At 43.7% G+C, this 20,788-nt stretch overlaps 1 protein-coding gene across 1 annotated transcript in view; it reads left to right on the plus strand.

The window, feature by feature from the left end:
* Positions 1-897: 897 nt before the first annotated feature.
* Positions 898-20,788, plus strand: part of NUAK2 (NUAK family kinase 2) — a 59,115-nt gene continuing 39,224 nt past the window's right edge. Inside the window, exon 1 of the mRNA XM_073615814.1 lies at positions 898-1,243. Within this exon, the coding sequence (XP_073471915.1) occupies positions 1,094-1,243 (150 nt within the window). The 5' untranslated portion in view covers positions 898-1,093. The remainder of the gene's footprint in view (positions 1,244-20,788) is intronic.

Consider the following 20,788-nt stretch of genomic DNA (forward strand, 5'->3'; position numbering starts at 1 on the left):
ACACACATGTTTTTGCACATTTCATAAATATGCTCATTCACAAACCACTACAGTGTGAATGCAGCCCGGAGTAGCAAATGTTGTCAGAACAGGTACCATTTAAAAACAAAGACATTTGTAATGCAAAGCCTTCCATAGATTCCAGCTACAAACCACTCAGGTGTTCCACTCACTTCCGGGTTCGCAGCCCTCACACGCTGACGACGCCGGCTTCACAGCGGCTCCCTGTGTTCTACACCGCTGCTGACAAGCGACTACACCCATCCTCCTGAATGCTTCTGATCGTGACCCCTTCCAATGCAGCCTTACCAACGATGTGCCTATTTACCACTCCTATTTTGTAAGTGTTTTTAACCCAGTTGGGGTATTAAAATTGTTTATCTTCTGCACTTAGAGGCGCCTTTGTTTGTTTTTTATGTCATTTTAGACCCTGCTTCAGTCTTTTAAAGCTGCAGCCCTTTTTGCTGAAGATCACCATCCTTTCATCCTTATCAACATTTTTCTGTTCATTTTGGACTGCCGACCCTTTATAAGAGACATTACTTGGACTACGTTAGTCCTGTGCGCCCTATACAACTTTTTAAAACCACTCAGGTGTGAATGGGGCCTGACTGGCCAGTATGTAAATACAGGAGAAGGTCACTACCTCTCCCAGATATTTCCTTTAAGCTCCCTCAAGCTATTGTTATCTACTGAAACCGAATGTCTGTGCTTTAAGCAGCGGTGATGGAAAGCGAGATACAAGCTATTATCGCCGTTCTTCCTGACCACAATTCCCCCCTCTCTGCCAACACACCTGTCCTCCTCTCAGAGGTGTGACATCTCCACCATCCCACTCCCTCCCTCACTCACTCCACTAAGCAGGAAATGTGCACTGAACAAAGCCCCGCCCTCTTCCCCTCACCTGGCGCTTTCCCGTAAACGGAGCCTGAAAACCAGTAAGCTATGACTGGAGGAGGAGCTCTGGACATAGGTGACGGAAAGAACCAATCGCTGCCACATGGGCGGGGCGGAGGTGAACAGCGGTAGCGCTGTGTTTGTTACCTTGCAGTATTTCTCAGGGACGTAGCGGACGGCGGAGGACTGTGGACACATGGAGCTGAGGGAAGCCGGGCTTCGGCGGCAGGCGGTGAAGAGACATCTACATAAACATAATTTAAAACACCGCTATGAGTTCCTGGAGACGTTGGGGAAGGGAACGTACGGCACTGTGAAGAGAGCTCGGGACAAGCAAGGGAAAGAGGTGAAAGCGACAAACCTGCTGTAATGAATAGCCTCTGGGCTGTGTTTAGTGGCAACCTGCGCTTGTTTATTGTGGGCGGCCTTGTTCTCTTGGAGGGATTGAGAGATATATAGTTTAGGAAATTAGTAAGTCTGGAGCTGCTGTGTAACCAATCGGCTTCTAGCTGCAGCTTGTTCAGTCAAGCTTTCAAAACAAAAGCTAGAGGCTGATTGGTTGCCCAGCTGCTTCCGTCTTAGTAAATATACGCTTACCTGACCTGCTGCACGTTCTGATCTGTGATCTCTACAAGAGCCATGGTGCTCGGAGAATCTTCTCCATCCTACAAAATTCCAGGTTTATTGGAATTTTTTTTTTTTTTAGGTTTTGTTTTTCAGGTATATTCCAGCTTGGGCATTTTAGCAACTGGAAAGCTAGTTACGGGGAAGTGAGATTGTTTTTCAGGCTCGAAAAATGCTCTGTTGCATCTTCAGGTGCCGAATTCATCCCAGTCGGTATCCAAAGTGACTTGTGTACCCCCACACCAAGGTTCAGGCTTTGAGACTGGGCATAATTTATTAGGGTGGGATTTTGGTTGTTGAGCATTTTTTGGAGCTTCAGACCCCTTTTACACTGAGCCGCGTGGCTGCGTCAGCGCTAAAGCACTGCTCATTTTAGCGGCGCCTTAGCGCTGTTTAAGCAGTGCTTTTAACCCCAAAGAAGGGGTTAAAAGCACCCGTGTTGCAGGGCTTCCAAAGCTTTTTTCAGGTGCTTTTGGAAGCCTTACCCATTTATTTCAATGGGCAGGGCGTTTTTGGGAACGCTGCATGCAGCGCTTCCAAACCTCCGCATAGATGCTGCTTGCAGGACTTTTCCTAATGTCCTGCAAGAGCGCCACCTCAGTGTGAAAAGACGCACTGAAATGAATGGGAGGTGGTTTTCAGGCATTATTTAGGCTATTTCTAGCGCTAAAACGCCTGAAAACCTTCTCAGTGTGAAAGGGCTCTTAAGCTTCGAGCCACAAAGCGCTCAGGAGTGGATGAAAGGTAAGCTCTGGAAGAGCACGAAGATCAGCAGCGTGGTAAAGTATAATAATGTTTTTTGGCTCATGTGCATGGCTTACTGGATCGCTGTATTTCTGCGGTGGGTATGGTGAGCTGTAGATAGGAAGCTTGTACAGAAGGACAGGCTGACACGACTTGTAGTAGTTCACATGTAATTGCACATGGAGCAGTTACCTTGGGATGTGATGTGCACTCCTGGATGCAAGCAGGGCACACCTCCATCTCTAAATGTAGGTATTCTCTCCATGTTCCATTACATGCAAATGGGTATGGACAGCCTCAGCCTGTCATTGGTTTGTACAGGCTTCTTGGCTGAAGCTGGCCATACCCATTGTAGAAATACACTGATCTGGGCGCTGTATGGCCCTAATGCTCGGTTCACATATAAGGGAATCAGATGCGTTTTGAACGGCATCCAAATTGCATAACGTGAAGTTGGAAACTAGACCGGCTTTCCATGGAGGCGGTTCACATAAATGCAAGCCGGTTGCTGTGTGAATTCATAAAGGGTCTTTTGTGTGTTTTTCATTACGGTTTAGGTGCGATTTCAGTGTCAAATTCGCTCCTCAGTTGCACCTGGACCACTGAAGAGAAACTGCACTGGACTCTGCATATGTTTCAATTCAGCCTAATAGGTAGTGTGCATGACCCCTTAACCACTTGCTGACCAGGCCTTTTCTGGAACTTTTTGTTTACAAGTGTTGACCACGTCCCGCTCGGCTAGAGCTGCATGATTAATCGTTAAAGAATCGAGATTGCGATTCTACCCACTCCTCCCGATCTTAAAAAAGCATTTCCTTGATACAGTTCAGAGTTCTCTGCTCAAGCCGACAGCTGTCAAACAAAAAAAAAAAAATAAAAAAAAAAAAAACAGGCAGCCTGCCAAGTTTCTCACAATATTGCTAAAGAGAAACATTGTAACACATAGTTTTTTACATCAAAGGGATGGACTTTCGTCTGTAAATGAGGTCAGTTTAACCACTGAGTGCCGGTTCACACAGGGGTGGCTTCAAAGTCGTCCAACTCTGGAGCCGCCCTGTACAGAGCGACTTCAGCACGGCTTGCAAAACTACTTCTGTATAGAAGTCAATGCAAGCCGCTCCGAAGTCGCCCCCAAAGCAGTACAGGAACCTTTTTTCTCAGTCGGAGCAACTCGAGCCGCTCCTATTAGAACTGTTCCATTGCAATGCATGGAACCCCACTTGTCAGGTAGCTAAGTCGCCTGACAGGTCGCTCCTGTGTGAACTGGCACTTAGACTAAACCTTTTTTGACACGTGTTGCCTACAAGTTAAAATCAGTGTGTTTGCTAGAAAATTATTTGGAACCCCCAAATATAATAGAGAATAAAATGGTGGTGATTGCAATATTTTATGTCACTGTATTTGCGCAGCAGTCTTTCAAACGCAATTTTTTTTTTTTGTGGAAAAAATAAATTTAATAAAAAAAAAAAAAAAACTAATCAGTAAAGTTAGCCCAATTTTTTTTTTTTGTATAATGTGAAAGATGATATGCCGAGCAAATGGATACCCAACATGTCATGCTTTAAAACTGTGCACACTTGTGGAATGGCTCCAAAGTTTAGTACTTAAAAATCCCCATAGGTGACGCTTTAAAAATGTTTTACGGGTTACCTGTTTAGCGTTAGAGGAGGTCTTGCACTAGAATTATTGCTCTTTCTAACAATTTCTAACGATGCGTTTGCATCTGCGGGTGACCACGAAAGGATAGGATGCTAAAAAAAAAAAAATTCTTAATTTTATTTTTACACTGTCCCATTATTGTTTTGTTTATTTTTTGATCACTTTTATTTCTATTACAAGCAATGTAAACATCCCTTATAATAGAAATAAGCATGACATATCCTCTTTATTGAGAGATCTGGGGTTTTTACCTCTAAAAGTGATCCCGCGGCAAATCCGCCCGCGGGACCACTTTATCAGATGCCAAATCGCCCATAGTAAAAAAAAATTATACTGGGGTTATGTGACTCCAGTATTTAATGTCAAAGTAATGACTTGTATTTACTATGGTTGGCAAGTGATTGTAAAGTCTAGATTTTTTTTTTTTTTCTTTTATTCAAACAACCAACGTGTCATACTTGCCTGCTCTGTGCAATGGCCTTGCACAGAGCAGCCCTAAACCTCCACTTTTGGGGTCCCCTGGGCTCCTCCTCTTCTCTGTGTGCCCCCATAGTAAGCCGACTGCTATGGGGGCGCACACGTGTGCTCGCTCCTGTGCTGTGTGTGTCTATGGAGCCACGTTCCATAGAATACACACAGCAATGGCTTTGCCTTGCCCCTTCTCACAGCATTTGGTTGACAGCAGCAGGAGCTAATGGCCAGTCCCTGTCAGAAGAGGAAGTGCGCGTAGAGAAAACTGCAGCCGGACACAGTGCTGGATCCCTGATGGGCTCAGGTAAGTGTTTAGGGGCAGGGAGGAAAATAGTATAAGCAGGGAATGCATTAGGGTAAAAAACACTAAGCCTTTAGACCAATTTAAAGGGGTTGTAAAGGTAAATTTTTTTTTTTTTTAAAAATAACAAACATGTTATACTTACCTTCACTGTGCAGCTCGTTCTGCACAGAGTGGCCCCGAACCTGGTCTTCTGGGGTCCCTCGGCGGCTGTTTCAGCTCCTCCCTGCAAGCATTAACCACCTTAATGCGAGCTCCCTCGCATGGTGGTTAGTGCTTGCGGGCGCGCTCCCGTGATACAGCCGGCGGCTATAGCCGCTCACTTTATCACTCGGCCCCGCCCCCCAGCGCGCCGCGTCATTGGATGTGATTGACAGCAGCGCGAGCCAATGGCTGCGCTGCTTCCAATCCATCCACTGTAGCCAATCAGCAGCCAGGGTGAGCGGAGGAATAGCTGTCGGGAACGCGAAGCTGACTTTCGAGGCGTCAGGTAAGTAAAACGGGGGGGCAGGGGGCGACGGTATTGTCAGAAGTTTTTTCACCTTAATGCATAGAATGCATTAAGGTGAAAAAATTTTTACCTTTACAACCCCTTTAAAGTGGCACTAGAGGCTGAAAAAACTGCAAACAGGCAGTTTTTATTTTTATTGCAGAAGAGATGTGCAAGGTCTCTTCTATAATAAAATACGCTATAAGGCCTCTTTCACATGTGCAGATCTGTATTCAGACATCCGCTTGCTCAGCAGGGATCGCTCTGTTGATCCCCACTGAGCCGGTGGATGAAAATTCCGTCACTGCACAGAAATGGACCTGTCAGATCTCTGCTCTCCTCTATGGGGGGATCCGATGAAAACGGACCGCCTGTCCGTTTTTCATCTGATCCGCCTGACAGATGGAAAATAGGGTTTCCATACGTGCTAATATGCAATGCAAACTAGCGCATTTATGCCTTTTACTTTGCAGGGAAGGAGGGGAATTTTTATTTTTTTTTTTCTAGCAGTTTACTTCCTATTTTAGGGGCAGTTCACACTGGTGCGATATCAGAGATCAGATGTGATTCGCGCTGCACTGCAGTGAAAATCGCATGCAATCTCTGTGCGATTCGATTTCAGCCATAAAGATCGCATGGCTGAATTTGCATCAAACTCGCACAGGGCCCTTTTTTTGTCCGCAGCAGAATCGGATCACATGGGTGTTCACACGAAAATGATTTGGGGATGTCATTAACTTTTACCTGACACTCCCAGCAGTTCGCATAGCACAGTGTGAACTGTCGCAAGGTTCCCTCATCGCAGCAGTGTGAACTGGCCCTACGAGGAGCCATCGCTGCTCGCTGTTTAGGGATGGATATCTGAGCATCTGTTGGCATCCAGGGTTGCTCATCTTTCCTCCAGGTAACTGCTAGGTGTGAAGATGCATGCAAAGGGCAACATCTCATTGCTGCAACTATTCTCATACGTTTATGATCCCAGGTGCAAAAATCTGCTGATTTCTTGTTGCTGTAATCGTCCCATGGGAAGGAGGCCAAACATGTATGGTCAGCTTTAGCTAGCAACTACATATAGTGAAGGCCTACTTGACCAAATATGAACTGGACTAATTATTTTCAGTAGTATTGCTCTAAGGCAGCATACAATGTATATATGTACAGTGTCAGTTTTTAATTGCTGTCTGTGTCCTGTTAGGAGGATTACACTCTCAATTAGCGGTACAGTGAAGTCGTTCTTCCCCAGAACAAGAGGTGAAGGGAAGTTATCCAGTTGGGACCCCCTGTTTCAATGATCGTTGGCTGAGAGAAAAATTCTGCTTGCCTTGGAGAGATTGTATGTCCAGGGCAAGTAAAGTAAAATGTTTCCAATGGGAGACAGAGAAAAAACAAACTGTCAGGGGGTTTTTAACTCCTCCGTATTCTATTCAGAATGGAATAACAAAAGGCTTGGGCATCTGTTTAGTATATTTTATTAGCTTGTAGGATTTTTTTTATTTTTTATGTTGTGGTCTTGAATTTAGTTCCATATAGTTTGTCATTTTAACTCCCTCTTTGTTCAATTTTGAATTGCCCATAACCCATGAGTAGGCAACAAAGTTTAATGTGTTATTGGCTGTACGATTTATTCACATCTGATCTTTTGTTAGTTTCCATGTTCTAGCTATAATATGATAAAAACATCTTTGTATGGATTAAATTGGTTTGTGTTTGGTGTTTTTGTTTTTTTTGTAAGGCCCTTGATGCACATAGATGTGGATAAAACAAATGGTAGATATGCATTCTTTAGCATGCTATGATTGTACCATTCAAAGAAGTAATTGTGCAGACATATGCATGGTTGTTCATGCAGCATTACCATTTTCTTCTGATTTAGGGATGGAGGTGCATGTTATCATGCACCTCATTTAATGTCCCACAACCCCCTTGCTTTGTTCATTTAGCAGCGTTACCCCCATCACATGGATTAAGGTTTGTTTCTGTGGGGTAAAAAGTACAAATATTATATTCCTCGCACCCTCTCTTTTTGTCACGTTTACCATTATCACTAAAAGAGAAAGTAAGAAAATCCCAAATATTTGGTTGTTACCCGAACGGTAAGAGGGAAAAATCTTTCATGGGGAAACTAGTTTTTGGAGACAACCACTAATTTTTTACAGGGATTTCCTCTCACTTCCTATTTTGGCTATGGGACAGGAAGTGAAAGGAGGTCTCCCAAAGGGGACACAGATAGCAAAAAAATATAAAATGACAGGTTACAGCCCTCTGAACCCTTCCATCCAAACTGGGGGGAACAAAATTGTGTTTAGTTCTACTTTAAAGAATGTTACCCCATCATTTCATAATCCTGATAATGTCCTGTTGTACCATGTGCTTGTGTTAAAACTTATTCTATTCTTTGTATTGCATCCTTTGTGTGAAATACCTGGCGTTCCTGCTGGTCCTCTTGCTTTCCTATTTTAAAATGACCACGCTAGGCATGAGAGCACATCCAACCCAGCATGGTCAGTTTTCTGGCTGTGCTGGGAAAGCAGCCTGCTTGTCCTCCAATGGCCAAGACTCAAGCATTATGCTGCTGAGATCCTCTTCTCTGCAACCACTGCTCTTGTCTGTGCCACTGTTCCCCCGTGACATCTACAGTAGGCTGCTAGCTCTTCTGGGTTCAGGCGAAGCCTCTCGATGATGCACAGCTAGGCCTGCCCCCTCCTCCTTTTGGTGAATGGAATTACTTTAGTTATCCTGGTCCCTAAGGTATATGCACGTCACATCCCAGGGTGCACCAAAGGGCACTGACCTAATTCGCCTAGATGATCAGAGAGGATTTGGACACGCTGAAACCTATTTAATGTAAAAAAGTGAGTAAAAGGATATTTGTGTAGGGGGGTGGGATAGAGACAGGAAAAGTTTGTTTATTTTTTTAACCACTTTAGCCCCGGAAGATTTGGCTGCTCAATAAACAGGCCATTTAGACGCTTTAACTGACAATTGCGTGGGTCGTGCGATGTTGTACCCAAACAAAATTGACTTCAGGGCATTATTCTAATTGGGGGGGATGGGACTGCCTGGGTGAGGAGACCGATTGTTCATACTTAGTATGAACAGATCCCTCTCCTCACCCCTGACAGCAAGGAGATCTGTCTGTTCTGTCTCTGTGTGGAGTGATCGCGGGTGCCCGGCGGTCGCGCACGCGCATCAGCGCCCCCTAGTGGTCAAAAGGCAAGCTGACGTATAGCTATGACTTAAAAGCTTTACCCACTAGCTTAAAATTTCAAAATACCAAAGTGGGATTCTAGACAAGGGAAAACCCTGCACGTTTGCTGCCTACTTTCCTTTCCATTAAAGTGGTTGTAAACCTAGTTACACCATTTTCACCTACAGGTAAGCCTATAATGAGGCTTGCCTGTAGGTATTGGAAATATCTCCTAAACCTGTCATTGGCGCATGCGCACTGAAGAAAGAGCACAATTGTCCTGTGACTGGCTGCTCCTGCGACTCTGGCCCCCAGAAGGAAGGGGGTGAAAAATGGATGCGGCCACCAGCGGGGACATTGCAGGCTTCGTTTGCAGATAAGTGTAACATAATGGGCTAGTATGCATACTAGCCTATTATGCTTTTATTATGCGGGGGGGGGAAGAAAGTAAAACACATCAGGGTTTACTTCCTCTTTAACCTCACCCGTGTGTGTGTGTGTCCCCTGTAGTATTCCAGTCAGTCTTATGTCACAGATACCTCCTTTTTTCGCTCAGTGATGTGTGAGCTCTGCTCAGTCCTGGAGTACCATGAGGGTTGCTTGGTGATGCATACCAGGGCAATTATTTTTTTTTTCTTAATACAGGAGAAAGGGGGAGCATGATAATTAAACAACAACAAAAAATATATGCTGTAATCTACATTTTATTATGGAGAGGATTCAAAAAAGACTTTTTTGCCATATTTAAATATGTACAAAACCAATTGAGGTTACCTTTTTTTAAATCTCCTCCTTTAACTGTGTTTTATTGTTATAAAAATATTATAAAATACTTGTTAACATTCTGTTGTATATGGAGCCTGAATATTGACCTCGCACTGTAAAGGGATGGTAACTCTACTTTCTCCATTTTCTCCTAGTGTCTGATGACAAGAATGGGATTCCTTTTAGCATTTTCTCTTCTGTTGCACGGTTACCCACAATTGGCTTGCAAACATTTGCAGTAGCCAGTAATCTCTGAATAAAGGCTCTGCTTCCTTTTATAAAGCAAATTCCAGGCTGTATCCTGGCCTACAGTCACATGCTGTCTGCTTTTAACCCATACCCAACCATTCCAGAAGGCATCACTTCTGAAGTAACAACATGCTATGGCTAGTGTTGCTCCAAATTGAAGGCTTGGATTGTTTAGTGATAACTGTTTTTTTATAAACTGGGTTGAACGTTCCTGTTGAGAATTTGGCAGTGACTTAAATTATGTGTGCAACTGTGCATGAGGATAAGTGGAGACTTTATAGGGAAATCCTTTGTTTACAGAAACTCTTTTGTCACATGTCCCTTATGTGTCATAGTCATTCATTTGAAATTCCCCTGTACAGTTGTCTGTCAACAAAATAGTACATTCCCAGGGAAACAGGGGTAAAACCACACTTACTAAAGATGAGTTATAAGTTGTATGAGTTTGTGTGCGTGAGGAGACTTTCTATTCTAGTCTCCTGGTTTAAAACCATAGTTAATTTAACAGATATTGGAACAAAAATGCTTGGTGCCATAGGCCTCATGTACACTGGCCTACATTTACAGAGGACGCGGGAAAACGCAGCAAAATAGTACCACTTTTTGCGTTTTCCCACGGCTGTTGGTCAGAATGTTCCTAAAGAAGATTCACGTTCAGGAGAGGGAGGCTGAAGCTCACCTAAATGCGCCAGATCCTTAACTCTGCTAAAAGCTTATGTTTTGGCTGTTATTGATTTGCGTTTGTCAAAAGACACCAAAAGCTCCTGAACTCAAGTTTAGAAGCTGCCAGTGTACATGAAGCTTCAAAGTAGGTTTTGGCTGAACTTCTATCTCAGTGTTTAAAATTTCTAGTCCTGAGCTACTAGCAGGGGCCTTAGGAGTTACTCGCCACCAGTTGCCCCATTCCTAAACACGCTCTTGTAAATTATCTCATAAAATGACACTTAATTATGTTCCTTAATTCTGCATAAAAAACATTTAACCGCTTCCGGACCGCCCATTGTCGTTATATGTCAGCTGACTGAAGAGGACTATCATTGTTATGGCAGCAGCTAGCCGCCATTTCCCCGGTATCCTCTTCTTCAGTGAACGGTCCAGTTTACGATAAAAGTGGTCTCTGCAGCGGATTCGCTGTGAGATCACTTTTATCCGCGGCGGGAGAGGGCCAAGCTCTGGTGCCCTCTGCTGTTTACCGGTGCCGTCGGCAGCGGCGGAGGTGATCGGGTCCTTCTTGTGGCCTGACATGGAGATGAATGAGGGGAAGATGGCCCCCCACCCGTGTCCATATCATTGCAGGGCGGAAGCAACGTCAAAACGTCACTTCCGCCCTTAGCTCTTAATGGGCCATTTTCCCTTAACGTCTTTCAGGACAGCACCCTCAGAGTGTGGCTCCACCCACTTGTCAGGAAACACAAATCCACCAATCTTTAAAAGGAGGCGCCTTCCCACTTAACAAGTTTTGTGTAACCTCCAGAAGGAACACATGGGGGAGTTAGGAGCTCTCAAGGTACTGTCCTGAGAGGCCAGGCTCCCTACTCCACTGTTTATTTACTTGCCTCAGAGAGCTGGTTCCTCCCATCTCCACTCAGCACATCAGGCTACGGGGCACATGATGGGGCACATTATGGCACATAGCACATCAGGGCACGTTATGTGGCACGTTATGTGGCACGTTATGTGGCACGTTATGTGGCACGTTATGTGGCACGTTATGTGGCACGTTATGTGGCACGTTATGTGGCACGTTATGTGGCACGTTATGTGGCACGTTATGTGGCACGTTATGTGGCACGTTATGTGGCACGTTATGTGGCACGTTATGTGGCACGTTATGTGGCACGTTATGTGGCACGTTATGTGGCACGTTATGTGGCACGTTATGTGGCACGTTATGTGGCACGTTATGTGGCACGTTATGTGGCACGTTATGTGGCACGTTATGTGGCACGTTATGAGGACACATTATGTGGCACATTATGAGGACACATTATGTGGCACATTATGGGATCTTACTAGCCAGCATGCAGAGTAGCGCAGGGAGCTTCTGTAGTAGTAAGTTCTCTCTCTCTCTCATGTCATCACGCTGTTCCCCGGCGGACCCTCCTCTCTTCTTGTCTATACCAGATGATCTTACAAGCCAATTAGTATAGATGAGAAGAGAGGAGGGGCCGCCGGGTAACAGCGTGATGACACGAGAAAGAGAACTTACTACTACAGAAGCTCCCTGCGCTACTCTGCATGCTGGCTAATCTCGATCTACCCGTCAGGCGCCAGCTGTTGGCGGTTGACAGGTAGATCGCCGCGCACCGCAGATGCGGCTGAAAGTGAAACTGGCCCACACTGAGCCATCGGCCCACCGGGAATCTCCCGGTAGTCCCGATGGCCAGTCCATCCCTGCCTGAAGGCTGGAAAAAGACTTTGTCAAGCATGCATTGACTCTGGTGAAGGAAGAAGCTTCTTCCGCTTCCATCGTTCTGATTGCATCTGTTAAAAAGGAACTGGATGTTACCATTCAGTCCATTAGATCCTCACTTACAAATCCATCCTTAAGTCGGCCTACTACCTCACAATCCTCTCGAGGCTCACTGTTAGTCCCGGCAGTGGAGACAGAAGTGGGTCCTCTAAACCAGGAAGAGCTTCCCCCCCACAGTCTAAAGAAGAATCAGATGAGGACGAGCTGGAGAATATGCCCTCTAAATACAAGTTGTCTTTGGACCAAGTAGACGGCCTCTTAAGGGCAATCTATGCTAATTTGGGCCTAGAGGAAGAGCGTAAAAAATTGTATTTACATGACAGGGTGTATGCAGGACTCAGTGAGCCCAAAACGCCTACCCTTCCAGTCCACGCAGTAATTTCTGAGACAATCAAGAAAGAATGGACTGATCCTGAAAGAAAACCTTTCTTCTCCAGGGCTCATAAGAGAAGGTTCCCTTTTGATGAAGACCCAGCGGCTCTCTGGAATAAGGTTCCAAAACTCGATGCAGCCTTTTCTCAAGTGTTAAGATCAACTGATCTAGCATTTGAGGACATGGGGATTTTAAAAGACCCCATGGATAAAAAGATGGATCAACAACTGACGAGGGCTTGGCAATCCATCATGGGCAACCTCAAGCCAGCAATGGCAACTACTTGCATCTCCAGGAATATGGAGTATTGGGTGAATCAGCTTAAGGCTCATATAGCTGATTCTCCAAAGTAAGAAATCCTTGATTCTTTTTCAACACGGTCAGCAGCTGTAGCCTATGTCTCAGATGCATCAGCTTAATCTACCAGAATGACAGCAAAAGCTGCAGCCCTTACTAATTCAGTCAGAAGGGCTCTGTGGCTAAAAACCTGGCCAGGGGATGCAGCATCTAAAAACAAATTATGCGGGGTCCCTTTTCTAGGGGATTTATTGTTCGGGCCCGATTTGGATTCAGTTCTTGACAGGACTGCAGATAAAAAGAAATCTTTTCCTGTCAAGAAGAAGAAACAGCCAGTCAAACGTGTTTTTTTTTTTTTTTTTTTTTTTTTTTTTTTTTTTTTTTTTTTTTTTTTTTTTTTTTGTCCTCAAAGGGCTCAGGAACAAAAGTAAGCCTCAAGAGAAAAAGAAAAATTGGTCAGGGCGGAGGGGAAAAGGCAAAGAAAATGTCCTTTTTCTTCCTCCTGCGTCAACCAGCAAGGCGCAATGACAGCCGGTTACAGGTGGGAGGAAGAATTCAGGGTTTTCTCCCTTATTGGGAAAGCGTAACGGAAAACCAGTACATTCTGTGCATGCTGGCCCAAGGGCACAGAATAGAATTTTCGGATCGCCCCCCAGAAAGGTACTTTATAACAAATCTACCAAGAGATGCAACAAAGGCCTTGGCGATGAAGAACCTGTTAAAGGATCTGATAAATCAGGGGGTTGTGACTCAGGTTCCACAAGAGGAGTATTATCAGGGATTCTATTACCATATATTCCTGATAAAAAAAAAAAAAGCCATCCGGAAGTTTTCAGTTAATCCTCAACTTGAAACCGCTGAACAGATTGGTCCTATACCAAAGAGTTTGTATGGACCCCATCTTTACAGTCAGAAACCTATTGACAAAGGAGTGCTTTATGGCATCGATAGACCTTAGAGATGCCTATCTGCATATCCCTATAGCCCCTCAGTCTCAAAAATTCCTAAGGATGGCGATAAATATGGGGAACGAGGTTCTGCACATACAATTCAAGGCCCTCCCCTTAGGCCTTTCTTCTGCCCCGTGAATATTTACAAAGGTGATGGCAGAAGCCCTCTTCGCCTGCAGGGATCGCTGTAATTCCTTACCTGGACGACCTGCACTTCTTTGCCCCTTCCAAGGAGAAGTTGTTAGAGGACCTCAGAAAAGCCCGCAGTCATCTAGAAGCCTTGGGTTGGATCGTAAATGTGCAGAAGTCAAAATTCAATGCAGCCCAAGAAGTACAATTTCTGGGGTATCAAATCAGCTCAGTGGAGCAGAGAGTTTTTTTCCCAGAAGAGAAAAAGGTAAAAGTCCAAAATGTCGTGGCCTCCCTACAGACAAATCAGGAATTATCAGTCAGATGAGTCATGTCAGCCCTAAGAACCCTAACCTCAACCATGCCAGCCATTCAATGGGCAAGGTTACATTTTAGATCTCTTCAGAGTTTCCTCCTAAGAGCATGGGATCACAGGATAGAAACTCTGGAGGCAAAGATAAGAAGCCCCATCAAGGGCAATTGATCGCTTTGGCGGTGGAGAAATCGGGCAAATCTGTCAAAGGGCCTGCTATGGTCTTTCCCAATAGAAAAAGTGGTAACAACTGATGCCAGTGTATGGGGATGGGGGGTGCACCTGGGCCAGAACTTCGCACAGGGAGTTTGGTCCCAGGCGGAGGCAAAAAGGTCCTCAAATTGGAGGGAACTAAGGGCAGTCGCCTTAGCATTGGATGCCTTCTCTCCAAGCCTTCAAGGTTTCCATGTCCAGGTTCTCTCAGACAATGCCACTACCATAGCCTACCTGAACAAGCAGGGGGGCACAAGAAGCAAAACCCTTCAGTTACTGGCATTAAAGATTCTAGAATGGGTGGAAAATCAATTGCTGTCCTTATCAGCAGTCCATCTCAAGGGAACTCTAAATGTAGTGGCAGATTTTCTAAGCAGAAGACTGATTCAAGAGGCAGAATGGAGCTTGAATCTGGAAGTTTTTGCAATGATCACTAGGGCCTGGGGCCAGCCAAAAATGTACCTGTTTGCGTCAGAAGAAAATACGCAACTCACGGTTCTCTTCTCCATTTACAGAAACGACCCAGGGGATAGATGCATTAATACAGCCTTGGAACTTTCATCTGGGTTACGCCTTTCCACCATTTCAACTAATCCTGTTAGTATTGAGGAAAATGCAGAGGGAGAAGGTGGCAGTAATTCTAATTACTCCATTTTGGCCAAAAAGGGCATGGTTTACCACCGTTCTGCAAATGGCAGTCAAACCATTTTGGCAGCTGCCTCTCTGGCAAGACTTGCTCCTATAAGGTCCGATACATCATCCGGAAGTGGCCAATCTAAGCCTTACTGCCTGGTATCTGAGGAGCAGTTAAGAAACAAAGGTCTGTCACAACCTTTGGTATCTACCTTACTTTCCAGTAGAAAAACAGTAACCAGAAAAATCTATGCTAAATATTGGAAAGTTTACAACTCCTGGTGTCATTCGACAGAACAGTAGAGAATTTGGTGTCCATTTTAGAATTCCTTCAAAATGGTGCAGACAAAGGCAGTGCAAGTAGCCGCATTTGGAGTCTTTCTAGAAAGACCAATCTCTTCTGAGCCCTTGGTTACAAGATTTTTCAAGGTGCTTACTAGATCCAGACCAGCTGCAGCTAAGCAGTTTCCCAATTGGGATCTATCAGTGGTCCTTCAGGCCCTCACAAAGGAACCTTTTGAACCACTGCAAGCAATTTCACTACAGAATCTTACTCTTAAGACTTTAATTTTGGTTGCAATAACATTGGCAAGGAGAATTAGTGAGCTGCATGCCCTATCGATTAAAAAGCCCTTTTTATCCATCTACACAGATAGGGCTATACTCAAAACCGTTCCGTGGTTTTCGCCAAAGGTGGCGTCAGCCCACAACAGGTCGCAGGAGATCATCCTACCAACCTTTTTGCTCAAACCCTTCAGGGGAGAAAGAAAGCAAATTCCACAATTTGGATGTAAGGAGGACTTTATTACAGTATCTCGAAGTAGCAAAGGATTTTCGGTCTTCTGATTTTTGTTTATACTTTTTTCTGTAAAAAAGGAGGACCACCAAGCCGCCCCAAAAGTAGTACAGGAACCTTTTTCTAAGTCTGAGTAACTTGCGTCACTCCTATTAGAATGGTTCCGTAGTACAGAATGGGACGCGACTTGTCAGGCGGCTAAGTCGTCTGACAAGTCGCCCCTGTGTGAACCGGGGCTTAGGAGATTCCGCTCCTGTTCAGCGAAAACCCCCTCCCTCCGATGTGGCGTACTTATCCTCAGCTTATTTCCACTCGCCAAATGCAAGCAGGCCAAATGCAAGCAGGCAAGTGGTAATTTTGAGGGCTTCATATCTTAACGCTAAATCTACTTGAAGCCATGTTCTAAAACTAATCTAACCCTGTAAAGAAGAAATCGCTATACTTACCTGTTCTGCATCCGGCCTGATCTCCAGTGGTGGATGCTGTATGCAGGAGAGAAAAGGCAACGGCTGGGGAGTGACTTCACCCATTGTTACTATTCATTATATTTACTGCAAAATGTAATCGACTAATGCTGGCCATACACTATACGAAAAATCAGCCAAAATTCGGTCATTTAGACAGTTTGTACATTTTTCGGCCAGTTAATGGGCACAAAATCGATAATCGTTGGGATGTTTTTGAGCCGAAAAAATGAAGGACAAGTTTGGAAATCTACCGAACTAATGATAAATTGAAAGGTTAATGTGTTTCCCGTCCGAACTGTCTGCACTAGGTATATGTAAAAAAAAAGAAACAAAAAATGCATTCATTTATGTCCACTGCACGATTTATCAGTCATTACACGATGGCACTATCTTTTGCGCTCATGGCCGAATGTCTGTTTTTCGAAAATGGGTTCGGCCGATTTTTCGTATAGTGTATGGCCAGCATTAGTCTGAGTAAAGTGATCTCGTATTAGTTTGGCTCTTATGTAATGTAGTAGAATGGGAAAGCTCAAAGTAAACTTATTCCTTTTTATTATGCTTTGAATTATGACCATCATCAGCTAAGTTGAACAGAAGCTGTTGGATTTTTGTAGTCTGCTCACAAAATTGTTAAAAGTGAATACTTTCGGGTTTTAATCTTCTGTAGTGACTGTGACACAGACCCTTCTATTGACTGCCATTAACTTTTGATAGCGTCAGAAACATGATTTGAGAGATTATGTCGCTGCTGCATGATCAATCATTTGATGTAGCACTCTGTACTAGGCCAGTTCACATAATGGTGTGCCTTTTTTTTTTTTTTTTTTTTTTTTTTTTGAATCTTATGATTGATGTGATGAATTTCCACTGGATCATACCCACCTGAAATAACAGTCCGTTTTGTGCTGGTTGTTGTCATGCCCATTACACCTCTTATGTAACATATGAGAACAATTGCTCTCTGAATGGTTTAGTTTGGTTTCACAAACTTCTTCCTTAACATAGTGGTAATTGTCAGGTTTTCTCTTTTGTGAAACTAAATTACTTCTGCATTCCTGCTCTCAGGATTGTTTTCTTTGCTATTTATCCTTTACATAATAAGAAGGGGGAAGAGATGGAGTCATTTACACACTCTAGACGTCATCACACAGCAGCACAATAAAACCTGCTGAATCTGGTCAGATTGGCAAAGAAAACATGCAACTACAAAATATATACATTCCCTGATGTGTGGTGTTTTTGCATGTGCTGCTACATTGTGAAGAGTCTTCACTGTATGATATACAGTGCATCTGGAAAGTATTCACAGCACTTCACTTTTTCCACATTTTGTTATGTTACAGCTAGCGTTGTTCGGGTACCACTTTTTTAAGACAGAGTACAAGAACCATTTTTAATTATTTATTTTTTAATCTTTCAGCCCCAGTTGGGTGGGGGGGGGGGGGTTTGGTGAGATATCGGAGGTCTAAACGGACCCCTGTGTGAGACAGGGAAAGGGACTGAGAACACAGATTCCCCAGTCCTTTCTCTGTAGCCTCAGCTGCACTGGAGATGGAGAGGAGACAGATGCTCCTCTCCATTCATAAACTGAAGCATAAACGATGCTCGGTTATGAATGGACAGAGTCACTGATCAATGACTGTTCATTCGGAAAAGGAAGGAGCCAGTAAATGACAGATTTACGGCTCCTTCCTCTACTCTTCATCCTGAAAGATCCAGGACAAAGGGGGCGGAGGAGCACGGGGGGGGGGGGGGGGCCGGAGGGGGCCTGGAAAAGGATACAGGGACACTCGGGGGTGATTGTGGGGGGAGAGACACAAGCACCGATCCCCCTGTAAAGATTTCAACATAGTAGCGAGAGAGAGGAGGAGGAGGAGAAGCGGCTGTCAGCTGCTGTATTGAAATCCTATACAGGGGGATTGGTGCTTGTAACTCCCCACACCACCGCACCGATAATCTGACTCCGTAAGTACCGGATCAAGCATCGGGGCAGTTGTGCAAGTACATGCTCGATACCGATACTAGTATCTGGACAACCCTAGTTACAGCCTTATTCAAAAATTGATTAATTTCATTATTTCCCTCAATTCTATAAACAATACCCCATATTGACAACGTGAAAGAAGTTTGAAATCCTTTGCAAATTTATTAAAAATAAGTAACAAAAAAAAATCACATCTACATAAGTATTCACAGCCTTTGCCATGACACGTGACATTGAGCTCAGGTGCATCCCCACAGGAGTTCACCTGTGGTAAATTCAGTTGATTGGTCATGATTTAGAAAGGCACACACCTGTCTATATAAGGTCCCACAGTTAACAGTGCATGTCAGAGCACAAACCAAGCCATGAAGTCAAAGGAATTGTCTGTAGGCCTCTGAGACAGGATTGTTACAAGGCACAGATTTAGGAAAGGGTACAGAAAAATGTCTGCAGCATTGAATGAGCACAGCGGCCTCCATACTCTGTAAATGGAAGAAGTTTAGAACCACCAGAACTCTTCCTAGAGCGGGCTGTCCGGCCAAACTGAGCGATCGGGGGCCAAGGACCTTAGTCAGGGAGGTGACCAAGAACCAGATGGTCACTCTGACAGAGCTCCAGCATTTTTCTGTGGAGAGAGGAGAACCACCCAGAAGAATAACCATCTCTGCAGCACTCTACCAATCAGGCCAGTATGGTAGAGTGGCCAGACGGAAGCCACTCCTCAGTAAAAGGCACATGACAGCCCACCTGGAGCTTGCCAAAAGGCACCTGAAGGACTCTGACCATGGTAAACAAAATTCTCTGGTCAGATGACAGAAAGATTGAACTCTTTGGCCTGAATGGAAAGCGTCATGCCTGGAGGATACCAGGCACCGCTCATCACCTGGCCAATACCATCCCTACAGTGAAGCATGGTGGTAGCAGCATCATCCTGTGGGGATGTTTTTGGCGACAGGAACTGGAAGAATAGTCTAGATCAAGGTAAAAAAGATAAATGCGGCAATGTACAGCGACCTTTTTGATGAAAACCTGCTAAAGAGCGCTCTGGGGCGAAGGTTCATCTTCCAACAGGACAACGACTCTAAGCACAAAGCCAAGATAACAAAGGAGTGGCTATGGGACAACTCTGTGAACGTCCTTGAGTGGCCAAGCCAGAGCCTAGACTTGATCCTGATTGAACATCTCTGGAGAGTTCTGAAAATGGCTGTGCGTCAACTCTACCCATCCAACCTGATGGAGCTTGAGAGGTCCTGCAAAGCTTGTAGCATCATACCACAACATATTGAGCAAAGGCTGTGAATACTTATGTTCATGTGGTGATTTATTAAAAAAAAAAAAAAAAAACAAACTTCTTTCACGTTGTCATTCTGGGGTATTGTTTGTAGAATTTTGAAAAAAATTATGCATTTAATCCATTTTGGAATAAGGTTGTAACATAACAAAATGTTGAAAAAGTAAAACGCTGTGAATACTTTCTGGATGCACTGTACCTGATTGGGGGATAGTGCATACCAAATAAGTTGGTGGTTTGTTTTTTCTTATGTTTTTTGATTTTAATCTGGATTTTTCTACTTGAACTGTGGAAAACTAGTGGCATGTATAAAATAAGTAGACTCTCAAAGATTAGTGTGAGAAATTGCCATCATCCCTAAAAAGTGCAAACGAGAACCTCATGTAGATGGGATTTTAAGGGCAACATTAACAAAGAAGAAAATTAAAAAAAAATGTAAATTTTATTTATACAAAAATTTAAAAGCAATTTTATGCAAATAACAGATATATAAACAAAAAAAAAAAAAAATTGTGACACAATACAGAAGTGGCAAAAAGTTATTGAATCCAACGCGTTTCGAAATAATTAACTTTTATAATCTTCAGGGATAAGTTTTTTTGCCATTATCTGAAAGGCACAAATGTAATATAAGCATATGTATACAACTTCAAACCATATATGTATAGAAATGAAAATAAACAATGTATAAGAACAAAAACTTACAAAAAGTCATAATAGACATAGCGGATTCTCAGCGAATCATCCAAAGACTTCCACCTGATCTGTAAAGGTCTTTTATCGTGCAAAAGAGCCCCCAGATACTAAAATCCAAGGAGAGGCGCCAAATTACACCAAGCGGAGAACCGCTTAAAGGGACGGGGATGTAGAATCTGTGAAGGAGATACATCGTCTGTGGTAAGTATATTAAAAAAAAAAAAAAAAAACAACCAACCTTGCATCGACTATGCGGGTTTGTGTGCCTTCAAAAGCCGAAAAAAAGGAGGGGATTTGAACAACTACAGATAGAAAAGGGGAATTCCCAATCCTAAAGAAGAAAAATTTTTTTTAATTTATTTATAAAATAAAAAAGAATTGTATCAAGACATCTAGTTCTAATTATCCCAATATGGGGCTGTGTCTATACATTCCACATTATAGAAAAATATTGCTAATGAAAAAATGGAGAGGAACATAAACTTGTAAAGGATATGAAAACTACATTGGAAAAAATGTCAAAAATAAATATGAAAAAAAATGATAGAGTTGCATGAGAATGCTAAAGGCTGAAAAAATGCAATAAAGAAAAGGAAACTTTTCCCCCGGAAGGGGGTCCCAGTCTCCGATGGTTAGGGAAAAAAAAAAAAAAAAAAAAAAAATGCCTATGTCTATTGGCTGTGTTCATGGCCAGAGACAATCACATGAAGATAGTAATGAGACCAATAATGAAAACCCCAAAAGAAAACAGAGAAGGGAAAAATTCTCCCAGGTAATGCCTAAAAA

The sequence above is a fragment of the Aquarana catesbeiana genome, linkage group LG02 (assembly GCF_042186555.1).
Source record: "Aquarana catesbeiana isolate 2022-GZ linkage group LG02, ASM4218655v1, whole genome shotgun sequence".
NCBI lineage: Eukaryota > Metazoa > Chordata > Amphibia > Anura > Ranidae > Aquarana > Aquarana catesbeiana.